The 18,731-nt window shown below is 39.5% G+C and overlaps 1 protein-coding gene across 2 annotated transcripts in view; it reads right to left on the reverse strand.

Moving 5' to 3' along the window:
• Positions 1 to 6,132: 6,132 nt before the first annotated feature.
• LOC102034713 (N-acetylated-alpha-linked acidic dipeptidase 2) overlaps positions 6,133 to 18,731 on the reverse strand; it is a 30,412-nt gene continuing 17,813 nt past the window's right edge. Inside the window, exons 14-20 of one of the 2 annotated variants that reach the window (XM_031066026.1) lie at positions 15,697 to 15,788; positions 14,183 to 14,273; positions 13,259 to 13,523; positions 9,951 to 10,032; positions 8,901 to 8,993; positions 8,265 to 8,322; positions 6,133 to 7,324 (exon numbers count right to left, since the gene is read on the reverse strand). In XM_031066026.1, the coding sequence (XP_030921886.1) occupies positions 7,259 to 7,324; positions 8,265 to 8,322; positions 8,901 to 8,993; positions 9,951 to 10,032; positions 13,259 to 13,523; positions 14,183 to 14,273; positions 15,697 to 15,788 (747 nt within the window). In that variant the 3' untranslated portion in view covers positions 6,133 to 7,258. The remainder of the gene's footprint in view (positions 7,325 to 8,264; positions 8,323 to 8,900; positions 8,994 to 9,950; positions 10,033 to 13,258; positions 13,524 to 14,182; positions 14,274 to 15,696; positions 15,789 to 18,731) is intronic. The other variant, XM_005417821.3, reaches the window with a different exon arrangement.

Raw genomic sequence — 18,731 nt, forward strand, 5'->3', positions numbered from 1 at the left:
TTTGGGGTTTGTGTTTGACTCCTTTTGTTATGGGTGTGAACTTCCCTGTTAGTTTGCAACATGGTTGTTGAAGTAAAATATAAGTCGACATTTTCCATATGTAAGTCTTATATAGGAGGGAAACTGCATTGCCAAGGGGTTTTTCCCACCTGTTGTTCCTTTCTTTGCTTGTTGCTTTCTAAAGCTACAGCCCAGTCAGGATATGAGTTTTGCAGAAATCTGAGTGTGGTTACTGAGATGGAGGCCTGTCTCATTCACAGAAATGGTTCAGTCCAAGACTTTTGAGCTGTCACAAACTTAACAGAAGTAGAATAATTCCAGATACAATGGCTGTTTCTAAAGTTGCTGCGGGTACTGTTGCTTTAATTTTTTTTTTTCTGCTTTCTTAGAAGAAGAAGATAACTTTCTAAAACCTCTGGCATTCACTCAGTGTAGAAAAGGGTTCACCTCTTGAAGCCTGATACCTTCTATGGTAATAAATACTTGGGTTTTTCCCAAAGTTTGTGTAGATGTTCTGACCAGAGGGTAACCAAGGTATTGTCACAGACATTACAAACTAATCCACAGTAAAATGAGTGTTAAGGAAAAAATGAAGCATCCTTTTGGATAAAATATTTTTGTTACCTGCTAGAAACAAGTATTTGAAGAATTAGTTCCGTGTTAAATTTTAAAGCTGCAACAAAATTCATTTAAAGCTACCTAGAGGCGGATCTTTTACATTACAATGATCTATGAAATATTTTTAGTCCAGAAACCTTGTTCTCTGAAATATGATTTAAACCTATGATAAATACTGATACTGCAATATTATTGCTGAATTCCATGCTTGGGAAAAAACTAACCTAATATACTTCTAGCCTAATGTGCTTAACCTAATTTGTTCCTCCTTAATTGCAAATCAGGCTTGTGTATAACAAGGCGGAGTTGATGCAGTGTGCTTCTATACCCCAAGGACTTAATTTAGAGGTTTTTTTAAGGGAATGCCTTGTAATCAGGTTATATCGTTATGTACATAAACAACCCAAATTTTAAACATTCTGCTCATAGTGAAAGCAGTTAACATTTGGAGTGTCAACTCATGTTCAAAACCTACAATAAAGAGGTGGTTTAGGTTCTTTAACTGCAGCCTTGTGAACTGGAAGCTTGTTGGCTCTTCTGTTACCAGTGTTTTACTTTACTGGATAACTTAAGTGGGGTGCTTGTCCTTTCCAAGAGCAATTAACAGCTGTAAAGAAGAGAAGGTTGGTAAGATTAATGGAAGATATTGAAATGTAGTTGAAAATAAGCTTTTAAGAAAAAGATTGTCACATGTTTGTTGTTGAAAAATAATTCAGAGAAGATGTGCTAAGGATGATGCAAATGAACAACTCCCAACAGCTGAACTTAACAGTGTTTTATACTTTTCTCACATACCTTTGTAAGGGTTCACCTCCTTGCTGTGTGAGCACAGTGGCATTGTCAGTGCTTGTTTTGCTCAACAACAAGCTCAACATATGCATTTATAATTAAACAGTTGCATTGGCTGATATTGCCTGAAGACTGGGGTACGGTTGGAACTTGTATAGTGAAAAGTGGCCAAAAGTTCAGTGTGGTTTAGTGGTAATACCCAAATGCTGAGCACATAATTCTTAAGCTAAACCATGTGTAATTTTAATGAGTTTTTGCTTTTCACAATTTTGTTATATAATGCACATATGTTTTACCTTAAACTGCCCCATAGGGGTACTTCAATAAGCATAATAACTATTCAGGAGTGTATTGCAACCTGTGGCATTGTACGTTCCCCCTTTTCCTCCATGCACTGCAGGTGTTCTTCACTGAAGTTGCAAGTATAGTTTTGTGCAGACTGAGCAGTAGCTGTTAGAGAGCTGACAGATTTTGCCAGAGGTTCTCCATATTCTAATAATTGTGTTTTAGTACAAAACAGTGTAATGCTGCCTGAGGCAAGTGCCAACTCCTGCAGTCACACTCTGAATCCTGTACAAATATCTGGTCCTCAGGCAGGTTGTTTTTTATCAGACTGCCGATGACAAGAATGGTGTTTGCAAAACCAAAATCCTGTCTGGCTGAATTGGGTGAGCAGAGGTGGTTTGAAAATACAGAAAGAAAAGCTGGGTAATTTCATCAATTTCTCAGATTTACCAGGACTGGACACTTAAGTGTGCATATGACTATGGATAAATAGCTGTCCTTAATGATTTTTCTTTAAAAAACTTGAGACCTCCCCCATGTAGTCCCCAGATGTGGATCTCTGCTGACAGTCCAATGAACACAGGATTCCTGTGGCTGGTAGCATGGCAGAAGCTTCATTCCAGCTCTGCAGGGTCTCAGAACCTGCCAGGCTTGCTTTGTCTGATCTTCTTTTAACCTGTCTGCAGCTTTGTTCTGACTTGTTTGGCTGTTAAAACTTTTCCCATGTCCAGGTGGCTCTTGTCTTACTTGGTTTACCTTGTTTCTCATTCTGTAGTTGCTTGTTATAGACATATTTTTTTACATAACTGCTAAAACTAAAGCAGGTTTACTGTGTAGAGCAAAATACTGGTGACTAGTGCCCTGTTGCAGAGGGATACATGCAGGGGCCTTGAAAACTGAGGCATGGGATGTGGTGTAGAGGACTACTGATATGGGATGATTGGAGAAGGGGCACTGCTGGATAACAGAGATCCCAGGAAGAGAAACAGCTCATAAATGTTATAACTGCTTTTCCATTGAAAGGTTTGTACTATAATTTCTTCTTTTTTTTTGGGAAGGTGCCATGTAAACTTAGCAAGTCTATTCTTATCCGATACCCTGCTGTGAAATGCTTTTCTATTATTGCCTCTCCCATTCTTTCCCGTAATGAAAGGTTGGAACGTGTTTGGAGTTTAATTGAACCAGGTCCAGCCGCTACTGCATGAGGTGCCTAACAAAGCACTCTTACTCCTCCTCCTAGATTCCTTGAGCTCCCCGAGCTGAAGAAGATGTTTAAGGGTGCAGCATCCACCAGGAGAAGCACTGTTGATGCTGACAGAAGCATCCTTGACCTTATAGATTCTAACTGGCACAAGTCTCAGTGGTGTAATGGGAACAATCTTTTACCTTAACAAAGACTGCTTGCTAAATTCAGCTCCTGCTGGTTTCTCTAAGGACACTTTATATGAGCAGGTGTTGTTCTTTGAGGAACAGAACACTTTGGTTCTGCTCTGAACAGCAGAAGCAAGATTTCTGTATTTCATTTAATTAGTGTTATCTTCTCTGCTCTGCCATAGGGAAGTTCCTGATGTTCACCATCAGTCAGCTTTTTCAATAGCACTGTTAACTGTACACTGAAATCCTATGAATAAAACTAGGGGAATTTAGAGAGGAAAAATCAGGTCATGCATGTCCAATTTCTACCAGCTGCAGAGAGGGGTCCCCAGATGAGTCTGACGGAGTGTCACCTGGAGATTCCAGCACCTAGGGTTACAGATTTCTTTCCAAAGTCAAGGCAAAGGTATTTCAACCATAAGAGAATCTCAATCATAGGATCAAAGGTTTGGGTTGAAAGGGATCTTTAAAGGCTATCCAGTCCAATCCCATTGCCATCTTCAGCTAGATCAGGTTATTCAGAGCTCTGATCCTGAATGTTTCCAGGGATGGGGTGTCTGCCATCAATCTGGGCAACTTGTTCTGGTGTTTCCTCACCTGCATTGTAAAAATCCTACTTGTATCTAATCTAAATTGACCCTTCTCCAGTTTATAACTATTACCTCATGTATTAATGCAACAGGTCTTGCTAAAAAGTTTGTTTCCAAGCTGAAATAAACTTCCAGGCACTGTCCCTTTGGAACTGATTTTCTAAAGAGGCAATTGACAACCCAGATATCGAAGTGATACTTGGATCCATCCAAGTTTAATTTTGCCAGATTGTTTTGCAGCTCCAGTCTACTAGGATGAAAGGTCAGTTTCTCCCATTTGTAGGATTCATTGATTGTTTCAACCAGGCTGAGTGGAGGAACTGGGCAACTGGAATTGGGCGAGGACAATGTTACCCATTTGTAAAGGGAATATGAAAAATTCCCTTGCCACATTTGAAAATTATGGCAAGGCAGAGCTACACTTTGCACTGGGGGACAGCAACAGAATCTTGTTTGCTTATATATAGAACTTAAGATTCTACTCATCGAGGAAGGAAAGGCAATTTGAGATCTGAGTAACTGATCCTTAAAATACCAAGAATAAGGGATTTTGTGGAATTTAGTTAGTGTAAGCCATTTATAAGTGCTTTGGTTTCCTTATTTATAAGGGTTTGGATATCACTCTCCTTCAGTAGAACTTTATAGACAGGAATGGAAATAGATTTAATATATTTTGTGTACTTCTCAGGATGTAGCTGGTCATGATGAATCTCACATTCATACAGTTATCAATTAAGTTGACAAGAGGAACAAAGCAATCAATGCCAGCTGTGCATTCAGCCGGCTGTGAGCTGTAATTTATTCTTACAGCTTCAAACTGCACAGGGAAGCAAGGAGAAATTGTATGTTCTTCTGCAGCAGCAAGGTAATAGTACAGAACCTCAAAGGCTAGCTACCACTGAAAGAGTTATGTTTACTGGTGAAACATTTGTTCACTGGTTTATACATTTCTGTAAATGAAGGAGTACGAAAGTTTCATCAAATATTTCCTTACAATGTGGAAACTCCATGTTTGCCTTATACTCTAATGATCTACAGCAGCAACCACTGGCAGATCCAAAGTTGGCTGCTGCTCATAAGGAAGAGGCACTAATGGCTTTTTTCCACCATCTAGATATCTTAACCCTTCCTTGGGGGCACATTCAGTACTGCCCATTGCAGTTAATGTAAAGTTATGGTGGAGCAGGAAAGGCACATGATTCAGAGAAAGGGAAAAAAAAAAAACAAAACAGTGCAGTTAAGTTCCAGTCACATCATTACAAGATATTCTTCAGCAGTAAGTTCAGCTACAGATGAGGAGATGAAAACTGTGAGTGTCCCCAGTTAGGTAAAAGTAAAGAGAACAACAAAAATGTATTTGCTGTTCATAGGATCATAGAATGGTTTAGGTTGGAAGGGACCCTAAAGATCCTCTAGTTCCAACATCCCTGCCATGGCCAGGGGTGCCTTCCACTGACCAGGTTGTTCAGAGCTCCATCCAGCCTGGCCTTGAGCACCTCTAGGGATGGGGCATCAACTTCTTTGGGCAACCTAGCCCAGTGCCTCATCACTCTCACAGTAAAGAATTTCTTCTACTCTAAACCTACCTTTTTCCAGTTTGAAGCCATCTCCCCTTGTCCTATCACTACCCACCCCTGTAAATAGTCCATCTCCAGCCTTCTTCAGCTACTCGAAGGATGTAAATAATGTCTTTCCACAGCCTGCCCTTTCCTAGGCTGAACAACCGTAGCCATCTCAGTCTTGTGCTCACAAGAGAGATACTCCAGCCCTTTGATCATCTTCATAGCCTCCTCTGGACTTGCTCCAACAGGCCCACATGGCTGTTATGTTGGGGCCTCAGGGCTGGAAGCAGCACTCCAGGTGGAGCCTTGCCAGAGCAGAGGGAAAGAATCACCTGTTCTGTGCCCCAGCATCGGCTACTCCTGTCTCTTATGTGTGTGCTGGCAAGGTCAGTTTTCCACTCCATTTCCGAACAGAAGAGGTAAAGCATGGACTGTGGAAGTGTAATTTCCTCCTCACATGCCTAAGGTTTGATCTGTGAAAAGCAATTGAGCATTAAATTATGAGAACAACATCCACAAGCACACAATCCTTCATCTTTCATGGAGGCAATGCCAGTAAAAGCCTCTCTTCTTGGTGGCATATATCCCCCAAAACAACTTCCCACAAGTTATTTCTGGTTCCCTTGTTTGAATTCAAGGCACCTGAGATGAGAACAACAACTCTGTCCTGCTTTTCTAATTCTCTCCTTTTTAAGGCCACATCTGTTCTATTCCCCATAAAACAAAGAAGATTTTATTCCTACAACATGGTGAAATTTATGGTAGTGAGAAAAACTGTAGTATATTTTACATAACAGATGAAATTGGCTAATGTCAGTTTCCACAAGCTGGAATGTGATTCAGTAAAATTCTAGCAATTTTATTAGTTTTAAAGCATGTAGATGAGAATTATACCTAAAGGGCAAATGAAGCAAGAAATTTTAATTTTTTTTCTTTTTATACAAACTAAACAGTTTTGAACAACTGGCCTTCTCAAGCATTTCAGTTCCTCTTTGAATGTAAAATCAGCTCCTGCTGGGAAATGTTGTTCAGGTCTTACTTGAAGACAGAATTATCTCAAGCTCCATGCTAATAGTAAGTGTCCTCCATCTCCTTCAGATGAAAAAAAATATGAAAGAGATTGCCTGGGAGAAAAATAGGAACAAAAGCTGCCATGGGTTCAGAACTAGAGAAAGTGCCAGAAAGAGCAGGGAGAGAGATTTGCACTTTTCCAAAGGAGGGAGATGCACAGAGACTTTCAGAGGGATGGATGTGCACTCCACTGAAAGCATGCTTTTGGGATTTCTGCACATAAGCAGCTGTTTTCCTTGATTATCAAGAATGGCCAGTACTGCTTTGGCAACCAGTAGGAGAGTCACTTATTTATTTTTTCAAGGAAAAGAAAGCAAATCAGTGTAAAGAGCATTCACCAGTCCTGCAGAATAGATTCTGAAATGCAGAGATCCCTTTTAATTATAAAAGTAATTATCAGAACAAGAAACACAGGCTGAGTATTATATTTTTTCCATCAAAATGTGTGCTGTTGATCACTGCTGTAGACAAAATAAATTTGCTGGTAGCTTGACAAATAATTGTTTTCATAACTGTACATCCAAAACATTGGATCCTCAAAACTGGTAGACCTCTCAGAAAATTCTAATCAGAAACTGATTGTTCCTGCTTCCTGCCCTTCCCACTTCTCCCCACACCCAAATTTGCTTCCACCCAAGGTTGTTCATGAAGCTACAGTTCTGTCGGTAGCAGAGATGCAGCAATTCCTAGCTCAGGAGTTCTCTGACACACAGCTCTGCTCACCTACCATGTGGTTTGGGAGGCTGGAGACTCAGGCAGGGCAGGCAGTCAGGGACACTGGGACACTGCAGCAGCCTGACAGCTCTGTGTGCCACACTGCTGTGGGAGTTTTCAAAGCCCTCATCCTATGCTACTTCCTTCAGTGTGTCTGCTGCTGCCTGCACAGTGAAAGCTGCAATGGAAATTTGCCTCTTCACTTCTTCCCAGGCTTCACGTTGATCAGTTTTGCTTTCAATATCAAACATGGCATCATAGATTCCTGGGAAGGATTCTCCTGCATATTTGTTGTGGCTGCTTGGAGCAAAGATAACATGTCTGTGGGAAAAGAAGAATAAGGCAATTATCCTGAATAAAAGAAACTATTAATAGGGTGTGTGTTCATTGTATGTGTACTATATAAACAGCTATGAATCCCAGGAAGATCAGAACTCGCTAAACACACAGGAAAATTGGTCTTTAAAAGGACAGGAACAATCCCAAGTTTAAAATCTGTTGGAAAGGGCACAGATTTAGGTCAGGTGACCTTCTCCTTGGGAAGAGATGACACATTTGTCTAATCAGGAACAAAACCATGTTACGCTTTTTGAAAATGGGAGCTCAACAAACCTAAGTAATTTGCCAGTCAAGAACAGGGAATAAAACTAGCTATAGGTGTGTTGTGAGAAATGGAGTAGAAACCTCAAAAACAGCTAAGTAGCTGCATGATGGTCAGCAGATTACTTACCTGGGAAAGGAATTTAAAAGGAGGGAGAAAAAAAATCTGTGAGCAAATTCTTGAGAAAAGCATGAATTATTGAGAAGTGATCATAATGGATCAGAACTGCACAAAATATCAATCTTATTTTTGGTATAGTTTTTTTTTTTTCCTAAATAATGAATAACTGTAGATCTGCAATTGAATTTTTCTTAACTATGAAGTATCAAAGCACATTTACATTATGTGAAAAAGTCCTCCCAAATGAAAAGAAACATTAAAATTACATTAATAAATGCAAGCAAGTAAGAACTAAGTATAAAAAAAACCAAAACATAGAGCTCCAAATGATATCCAACACCCAACAGAAAATTTCTAGAAAGAAATTACTTCATTGTTCTCAAAGTGTGAATGACAGTTTATCCTAGGAGGATGGAAGTGTGATTCCAGTTCTACCTGCCTGAAAGACTTCTGGCATGGCATGAAAGCCATCCATCAGTGAGTCAGACATATCCAGTTGTTGGGAAAAGGGGGATACTGAAAGCAAAGTGAGGTACTTACACGCCTGACAATGAAAGCTGGCATCTTGACAGGTATTCCTAATAAAACCACTGTGTTTCTAGAAAGGATATAGTAGTTAATGGTTTAACCTTTTGGAGCACTTATAGAAGCAGCCAAAACTGGGACAGATGGGGCTCTGCAGCACAGCTCACAGGCCTTTATCCTGTGCTGAAAGGTCCCTCCCTCTCCAAACTCTCCAAGCTCTCCTTTCTTGGCTTCCCTCTTCAACTGACCCTCATTACACATCTGTTCTCATTTACTCTACCCTCTTTTCACTTTTTTTTTCAATACAGTTCATTCATTCTTCATTCAATCCTCACTTTGCAGATGATCACAAGAGCAAGTTGTAACCGTAGTAGTACTGCACATCTACAAGTAGAAGTCAGAGTATAATGCTGTTGTGGTTTAACCACAGCTGATAAAAAGATCCAAAAGAGAGGAATTTGGCTCCACAAGACTGATGTAGCCAAGGAGTTCTCCTTAAGGATTATAAAAAAAGTCCACTACTTGCTGAATTGTACTTAAAGCAATGCGTTGAACTGTAATTGCTGTGAGACCCACACAGCAATTCAACTGACTCGTCAGCTGCAAAAATAGGGTGCCTTAGACAGCAGGTCAAGAAACTTTGAGCCTCACCTGTAAAACTTCCTTCCTGGCAAGCCCAGAGGATCAGTGAAAGCTCTTTCTACCAACATCAGCTGATCGTTCATGATGCGCACTGCAACTGAACTGCAGGAGAGAGAGACAGAGAAATGTCACACAGCAGGGAAACATGACCTCCCAATTTCATTTAAAACACTTTTCTTCTCTTTTTTTTTTCTGACAGAAAAAGAAAAAAAGACAAGTGTGGTCTACAGTTTACAGAAAAAGGTGAGGTTTTGCAAATAGAGATTCTGAATCCATGTTATATTAATGAATTGATATTTGTGTGTTAGAAAACAACATCTCACACTACGCAAAAATAAAATGGGAAACTTTCTGAGAGTGTCAGATACTTGCTTAGTATTAAATGGCACTGGAAAGATGGCACTTCAGAGAATGGAGAAGACCAAGATTTACACAGATGAAGATAGCTAAAGTTTAGTGTCCACCCATAAGCCAAATGTCCATAGTCCTGCTCCAATATATACAGTAACATAGTAAGGATGGGATTCAGCTGCCTAAATAGAACTGTTGTTTGCCTGCAGTCACTGCACTCAGAGGGCACAGGAGGCCTTCAAGGGGCCTTAGGCTGTCAAGCATCATATGGATATCTCAGATATTCTGAATCATCATCCTCTGTCTTTGAAGTGTGCTGAAAGTAAAAATTCTGGCATCACCTACAACACTCAAGTGTAGTCTAAACAGATCTCAGTCCAACTCTAACTTTCATTGCTACCTGCCTTTCCACGTATTACAGTAATTTTAATGACAACCTGATACTAGTAATAAGCTCTACAGCTCATACTATCAATCACAGGAAACATTCCTATATCTGCTAATTCATCTTAAAAGATGCTGCCTGTCTCAGGGTTCAGAGCTCTGTTCTACACTCATCAGAGAGAATCCTTGTGTAGCAGAAGAAATAAAGAACTGCCACTATGGCTATCTAAGGCAAACCAGGACATAAATATATACATATATATACATATATATCTATATATATATATAGATATAAATACATATATATAAATTTTTCTGACTTACTCTTTCTTGTCAACTTGTTCAAGTCTCCTGTGAAATTCAGCAGCAGCCTTTGAGAAGTTCACCACAGCAGAAAAAAGAGGATCTAGGAATGGAAGGACTACATGAACAACTTCGAAGTATTCACTAAGCCAAATATACCTTTCAGTTGCCCAGTGGGAGAAGAACTACATTTGTCTTGCTGATATAATAGCATTAATTTTGTCATCTTTACATAATTGATTAGTTTCCCTAGTGCAGACTTTAAAGAGCTGCACTACTAGCAAATACCTTTTGCAATGAGACCAGCAGTAAAGCAGAGTGCTTGGAAAACTTTCACAACCATACATCTTCCCTCTGCCTTGCAAGCAAAAAACTGGCTGTCCTTGCAAACTGAGAGCTCTGCAGTTTCCTGTTAAACAAATGCACTGCTGTGTTCAGGTGTGAAAAGCCTGACTTCCATCAGAAACCCCAGCTGTTCCAGAGGGCTGTGGAAGAACAGCAGGATGTTGCTGAGGAGAAAGATGTGCCATTCACAGCACAACAGGAGAGTGTGATACATGCTCTGAGCAGTGTGAGGTGAGGCACAGAAGGCACAGCTGTCGTGGCACACAGGGACAGACACAGCAGGTAACAGCAGCCAAGTCCTGTGCTTGCTGCATGCTGGAATTGCAGCACAGGACGTCCTTGTGCCAGCTTCCCCCGTGCTGTCCCCCAGCACGGCCACTCAGACCCCAGGGGAATGTCTGACTGTGTGCAGGCAGGTGGGCAGGAATGGCTGCTGCTTTTTCCTGCCCAGTACATCCAAGACATGTGGAATAACTTAGAGAAGCAGCAGGCCTTCCTTTTAATGGCATTAGCAGCTGTGATGTGGAAGGCTCTATTTAATACAGACCTGGGAAAAGTATAGATTTATGCAAGTTATTTTTGTAGAATAAATCACAGGTGGGTGTTGTGATGCCAAATTCTGGCCCCATCAACACTCAACTCAATTAGAAAGAAAGACAGTTTAAAACTTGTAAATTTTGCCCACAAGTTTCAGAAAACTTTGGCTAAACCATAGTATCCTCTCTTCAATTGTGCAGGAAGATGGGACATAGGATTAGATCATCCCCTAAATCCAGTCCTCTGTTGGCAACTATTATCCCTTCACTGTTTATAGCTTTATCATCCAATTTCACGTGACAGGCTTTCTGTTCCCAGCACTGCCATTGAAAGCTGTTCCTCAGACTCATTTGCTCTCCTATTTCTAGCAAACTTATTTATTCATCACAAGCCTACACTTGCTTCATTTTTGTCTTATTGCTGTTGTTTAGTTGGTGCAATTGGAGGCACAGATTTTATGTATGCAAGCTGTTTACAGACTGCAGCTCAGAGGGACACGTCACCTTGTGAGGGTGAGAATTCACACTTGTCCACAACCCTGTGGCAAGAGCTCTAAGTTTGCCAGGGGCAGAGTCCTGCCCTGCTGACATCATGGCCATATCACAACAACAGATTATATTTCAGAAGCGGTTGGAGGGGATTTAAGAGAAAAAAAAAAAAAAGACTATCTGAAAAATAATGCAAGAAACTTTGTGTTCATGTTCACTAGCTCTTCAGTGTTGTCAATGTTGGTTATTTTAGAAAACATCACATTTCTTTTTTCCCCACTTGAAAACATTATTTCCTGATAGCATATGACTACATGCACAAATTTTATGAAAAAAACATTCCAGCTTTCATTGTTGCAGATGAACAGCTAAAATGTGAATCCAAATGCAAATAAGAACCTTAATCTTTTATTTTAAAGGACAATTATATGATTTAGTTAGGCTTAATCAACAATTTTCTGACATTCAGTGTTGACAATAAGCAATTCTATGAAAATGCTGAGTGAAATAAACTTTAATTTTCACAGTATTGTAAAACCTACCTATGTTATTTAATGTACTCTGGTGCAATACAATAAATTAAAAATTAGAAAATTTAGCTTCATTCAAGAAATAATTTAAAATTCATCAGGCGTCAGAGAAGAGCCATGAAAATAATGATGAGACTGAAAAACATGCCTTGTAAAAAACAGTCAAAATAACAAATTTATAAAGTTATTAAGGAGGTCTCAGTGTTATTTGGGTGAAAAAAAAGCTAAAAGTAGAAGATTGCTTCTAAATTCTAGGAATGAGAATAGATGCATTGGTCAGGAGGTAGTTTGTGCAATTTTTAATCTGAAAATAGATAAAATTCAAACAATGAAAATAAATGATTTTGCAGATATTTTGATAGAAGTTCTACTACTGCAAAAAAACCCAATTTGATCTTACAAGACATGCTGCAGTGAACATTAGAACACAATGAAGTAACTCTTGTTGTTTTACAGAATCTCAGACCAGATGATCCATCAAACAAGATGCTTCCTCTGTCTCAAGAGGCCTTTTTACAAAAAAGGGTGTCTTTTCAAAATAGTCAACAATTTTTCACCTAAACCATTAAATGACATTTCAAGCATAATTTTTAATTTCCCCCAAATGTGGGTTCAATTTGAGTTTCTTACAATGTTTCCCATGCCCCAAACGAGGACTGCATCTCCAAAAGGTGATTTGTACCTCTAAATCATGGGTTCATCAGATAGCAAGTGAATTAGGACTGACTGAAAAATCTCCTTGGTGCAGAAACACAAGAAGTGATCAAGGCAAGAAGGAAAATAGAAGAAAAAAAGAGGAGACTGAAAATGACTGTGGAAGCTATCCCAGCCTGGGATCCTGAGCACTGGGCTGCTTTAGACTTGTTTTATGGGCTCCAGAACAATGTGCTCAGGTGCTCAGCAAATAGATGTATTCATGCAGGAGAGCTGGAAAGGTGCTCCTGTGGCTTAAAAATGGCAGCCAGGCACTGAGGGAGATGGTGGAGCTCCCAGGGGTCAGCTGAAGTTTTGGATGAAGAGGAATGGACATCCATGTCCCTCAATTTCAAACAGTTGCCATAAGCGCTTGACTTGTCTTCTTTTTCTAAGCAAAGAAATGAGGACCAGGCTGAGATACCTCTTCGTCCTACATTTGAGGTCCTTGACTGCTTGTCAGCACTGTAATAAGGCCTGTAATTAATAATATTCATGAAAATTCTTATAACCCTTATAACCCAGCACTGAACCCACCACACCCTCTTATCAGGACAATAATGAGCTAAACCTGTGTTGTGTTTAGAAAAAAAAAAAAAAATGAGGCTCTTTACCATGAGGGCAAATTTCAAACAGGAAAGAAAGGAATTAATTTGCAGAGCTATTACAGATGTAACATGTCCCTGCACGATTCTAATTAATGCACATAATGCACAGTCCAGCGGCTGTTACTCACCAAATGATACTTTGTAAAGTTTCAGCTGTTCCTCATGCTTCTTGGCTAATTTATAAATTCTGTTGCTGTATCCTTTTAAGGCTTCTCCATAGTCTCTAGAGTCGAATGGAATGACCTGGGAATCTGCCAGTTCATAAACCAGTTTTCCTCGTAACTGGGCAATTGTTAGCTGTTTGTTGAAGGTGGGGTCATAAAATTTTTCCACTAGCTCAAATGTCTCGTACACAGTGTGATAAACAGGATAATTGCTGAATTTGTCTGCTTTCTGGAAAAGAGCAAGCAAATTTGTCAATGCCCTGTATTCTGACTGGAGTTAAAAGATATATTGATCCCTTTATGACTCTGATGCTTTGTTTGGTTTCCAAATCAAAAAAACTATCTGCTACAAAACACAATTTAATGTCCTTCATTTGTGTGTGTTTGTATTAAAAAATTAAACCAGTCTGAATCCATGGACTGTTGCACAGGATTAAGTGAGCAGGCTTCCTTCTCTCTACCCACACAGGCCTGCCTTCAGTTCCATTGCACAGAGGTTGCCGTCTCCAACAGTGAAAACAGTTTGGAGTTTGGATAGCAAAAGTCGTCAGTCATAGCCCCTTTTTACCTTGTGTAGCTGTTTCTGAACACAGCTATGGAAGATTTGTATATTAAGGGGACTATTAATAGCATGGTGGAACAAACTGTCCACCTTCAATCAGACTCTATAAATACCTCTCTGTGAACTTGACATCCTATAGAATATACACATCACTGTAACATGTTTTATTCTCCAAACATTTAGGCTTCTTGCTAAATTAAGAAACACCACTGTATACAAACCAGTCAAAGATGCTTTGAAGCTTTTTTATTAATTATGAATAAATGCTTTTAACAGGATGACTGCACAGCACTATCAAACTTCTTCACACAGTCTGTCAGACTTACCCTGTTCTTGGTGTAACGAGCTCTGCCTGATGCAATTCCCAGCCGCTGGAAGTAAGCTTCAAAATCACTGCCTGACCCCAGTTTATTTATTCTGCATGCAGAAAAGACAACATATTAGTAAGGGCACTTACTGAACAGTATGGTAGTAATTTATGCAAAATGCAGATTTTTCAGAGAAATTGAGGTCAGTTCTTCTGAAGGGCACATCAGGGACAGCAGCAAAATCAAAGGCTAGATGAATGGCAAGCTTAATTACTTAACTGATTTTATTCCAACACTCTGATTCAGTATCCAATATTGCTAGGAAGATCTTTTAACTGTAGCAATCCTAATTATGGCAGAGCTGACATTAAAAATACAAACAATTTATGCACAGGAGCCATAAAATTGTATCAGCCATGTCTCTGCCGTCTTAAAACATCAATCATCTATTTCCAAACTAATACGAATTGGGCAGCAGTATGTGTAAAGACAGATGTGTTTGTGTAGTTGGCACATTCCGCAGCAGAATCCAAGACCGATAAATAATTCCCGCTGCGGAAGGCACGGGCGGCATTCGGCACCCGCGGGCCACCGCTGCCATCTGATGGGGAGCTGCGGCGTGGCAGGGGCAAGGAGGCGGCAGAAGGCAGACGCAGTATCCGAAGTATTTTCAAATATTTACATTTGAAGTTAAGCTTCAGGTTTATATGTCTGGCCGGATGAATAATTAGTGTTTATCAGCTAAAAAAAAAAGTTTCTTCTGTTTCCAGCTGAAGTTAGTGTACATAAGGAATGATGTGCATCAACTAAGAAAGATAGAAAGATCAAATGTGGCTGCTTTTTCAAAAGGAAGAAATCTCAGTGGGTCTAATGAATCCAGAAACTCATCTTAGCAGAGCAAGAAACATGCAGAAGATTTTTGTCAAATCACAAAAGGGGGCAGTTCTATCTACCTTATGTCAGTAATGCCACACTGGGAATAAGATTGAGCCTTTCCGAGTCACAGGTGGAAAGAGGGTTTTGGAGTTGCAATACCTTGAAATATGAAGTGCTACTACACTCATATATAGATTTCTAATGTAATACATTCACATTCATTGAATAAACAAGAAATAATTATCTCAATATTTTTAATTACTGCTTTATAATTACTGCTCTAGGCAGCTTCTTTCAAATGTTTGCTTATCCTAACAATTTTGATTTTATCGTATCTAGTAGGTGACTAAACTATGTTTTGAACCTTTCCCCACCCAGCTTTTTTTGAATGCTGTTCAAATTGCTTTTCTACTAATATAAAGGTCTTTAGAAAGAGTGAGGTTTCATTTCACCACAGGAATAATGTCACCACCATTAAATAAAAATAATACTATTTTATTTTACTATTAAAAATATTATTGCTAGAGGGTCACCTTGCACTAAAAGGTTTTTTTATTGCTACCATAAATAGCACATCTCAAAAGTGAGTGAGTAGCCGTGCCATGATATGATTAAAATATTGGGGTAATAAACCCCAAAATATATTAACAACTTACCTGGGATAGTTATTATTTTCAGATGAGGGATCTTTCTCCAGCCAGCTCTCATAAAGAGATTTATTTTCATAACCCTCATCAGGGCTTAAAATCTGGAGAGGGAAATATGATAATCTCATTGGAAATACCTCTAACTCAATTCATTATCAAAGGAGATCTCTGCAGCTCCCTGCTTCATTCTTAACCAGCAGTGATGCTGCATGCAGGGAAGTGAATATTGACATTTTTTACTCGCATTTATGCATTCCCAAACAAGGAAAGCATCTCACAGGCACTTGGAACCAACCACAGACAGTAGGAAAGAACAGGTTAAAAGGATGCTACCTGGAGCTCATCTACTACAGGGGGAATGTGCATGTACACACACAACAGCATATATAATACTGTGGAACTCCTCAGTATACTGGAACTTGCTTTCCTTTCAGCAGGCATGGGGAGATGACAATCACAAGCCTGTTTGTCCTGAGGTTTGCCCTGCACAGCAGCAATATTCTCTCAACAAGGCTAAACCTAAAATTCGACTGCTTGTTCCGCAGGAAAGGTACAAAATAATTATAGCAGTTCCAAGGGAACTCAACCAAGCCTGGAGAATCATTGTGCAAGACACTGTATGTACAAATGTAGGTCTCACTCTCACCTCAAAAAAAAAACCCCAAAAGCTCTGTAACCAGGATGGAAAAGGTATTAGTTTTGTCATCATGCTGCCAGCAGAAATATGAAAGAGTATAAAATAAGTAGACGAAAGCTCTTAGAAAATCTATGGCAGAGTAGAAATAAGTCTCCAACCCTGGTCTCCACCTACACTTAAACAACCTTTAATAGACATGGTCCTTTAAGTATAAGATTGGCTATTACGTGCAGAGGATTGGATTTTTTTTTTCCAAAATACAAAGTATAAATGGACACTTACATGGTCCCTCTCTGTTGTTGAGACTTAAATTCGACCTTGAAAAACATTCAGACTCCAAATTGAAATTGCAAAGCGTTCTGACCTCTGAGATTCTGTCAGCAGCTAGCATGAAAATAACAACTTTGTGAAATAACTGCTTGGCTGCTGTCATTTTCTGGGTACTCTGGTCAAGTCCTAGGGCTACAGTGAAAACTGCACATTGATAAGAGCAAGCTGAACTCTGACATGTGGGAGGAAAAGCACTCTATGCTCTGGCAAAGATGTTATTCTAACAGCTCTGGTCATGTAAAAACATTGGTCAGCTTTTTCATACAACACTGAGAGCATAGTAAAATATATTTGCCCTGACTTAGATCCAATCTAGGATGAGCATAAGCTTCCTGCTAACTCAAGAGAAGATGAAGAGCTCTCTAAGTATAAACACAAAAGAAGCAGTGATAATCACAGGAGGATTGGAGCTGAACTATTGCAGACACAATTTGGTGGTGACCAAATGTCTAAACCCTGGCAGTAAAGCAGGGCCAAGAAGACAGTCAACAGCTCAATGTCCCATCTGTAGCTGGACCACAATTAAATGCAGAATTCCCTGAAAGAAAGCACTTCATGTGTACACTAGACTTCCTTCTGGTGAGAACTGACCCACTAAAAAACAAGAAGAGCAAAGAAATATTTGGATGTTGGATAACTGGATGTTGGACACGTTAATATGAACAGAAATAACTTTCCTTTGGACAGGCATAATCAGGCTGCCAGGTTTTCTATTGTTTACATCATGCTTCTACTGTTAAAAGCTAAAATAACTGTGAACATGACATGTATTTTTACAAGTCAGTCTCAAGTACTTTGCATGGTACTTTAATGAAGTTTTCTACTCAAACCAGCAATAGCTGAATAGTTGACTTAAGATCAGAGCTAGATACTAATTTTAACATTGAGCACTTTTTTGTAACTTTGTTTATCTTTTACAGTGAAATGTCTTCCTGAGTTAGTGGCTTCCTGCAGACAGAAAGTAAATTATTTTATCAAGGGCCCTGCAGCACTAAGGACACAAAAATTTCTTTAGACAAAAGAGAATGCTCTTCAGTGTGCCAAGTGTCAGAGGTAATACTCGAACAGCACAGCTTCTTCCCTCTGCAAGGATGAAAGATTAAGATAGAATTGACAGGGAAATAAAATGTAGAAAAGAAAAGAAAATCATGGGAATAGCACAGATAAACTTTCCCAGATCTAAACCATGGCATTTCAGGTGGTAGGAGTGTGCTGTGTTTGAAAATAACCTGGGATGAATGCATCTAGCAGGATGGGAGATTGGTAGCTGGAGTCATCCTACCAAGTGCCATTACAGGGCAGATTTTTACACTGGACCAAGTGATCTGAGTTCCCTTATGATTAGTGGGGGGGGGGGGTAGTTGAATTCAGTACATACAAAGGTAGGCAAGCACGTTTGGTCAAACAAATTTCATCCTAAAGGCACCAATTTCTACCCAATGCCTTTACAGGGAGCCTGTGTTGCTGTTGTTCTGTCTTTTGTTAGCTGAGATGAATCCTCATCTGAGGGTAGTGGCAATGGCTCAGGACAGGAGCCTAGTCTGGTTAACTCATATGGAAAATAAAGTTCCATGCTTTAATGGATCACAACCTTTCAGCATTATGATAACGTATCCCGAGAGGTGAAAGTAAAGGAGTCACAGTTAGACCACTTGAAACAAAGCAAATCCACACATCAGACCTGTTAAATATTGAAGGATTAAGAAGGATTTTTATCACATATTTCAGGGGCTGAGTGAGATATGGAGGAGATTCAGGGGAACAGACAGAGAGAAAATGGTAGCCAGCCAATGTCAAAAATATTTCCCTTCAATGTTTATAACTTTAGAGAATTGATCTTGCTCAAGCATTTTGCTTTTATTATAATTATTTTTACTGTATATTGCAAATAAGATTCCCCTTAGGTCAGTGACACATTTCCATCCTTTTAAGAATACTGAGGAACTGTAAGCATGGACTGTGTACTGCTGATGGGATGTTTTGCTATTGATTTTGGTGGAATCTTCTAGCAAAGCAACAAAAAAGTCTGGTATTATTCAATAGTCCAATTTTATCAAATAAACTTGGAGTCTTGCTT

The sequence above is a fragment of the Geospiza fortis genome, unplaced genomic scaffold (genome assembly GCF_000277835.1).
Source record: "Geospiza fortis unplaced genomic scaffold, GeoFor_1.0 scaffold16, whole genome shotgun sequence".
Classification (NCBI taxonomy): domain Eukaryota; kingdom Metazoa; phylum Chordata; class Aves; order Passeriformes; family Thraupidae; genus Geospiza; species Geospiza fortis.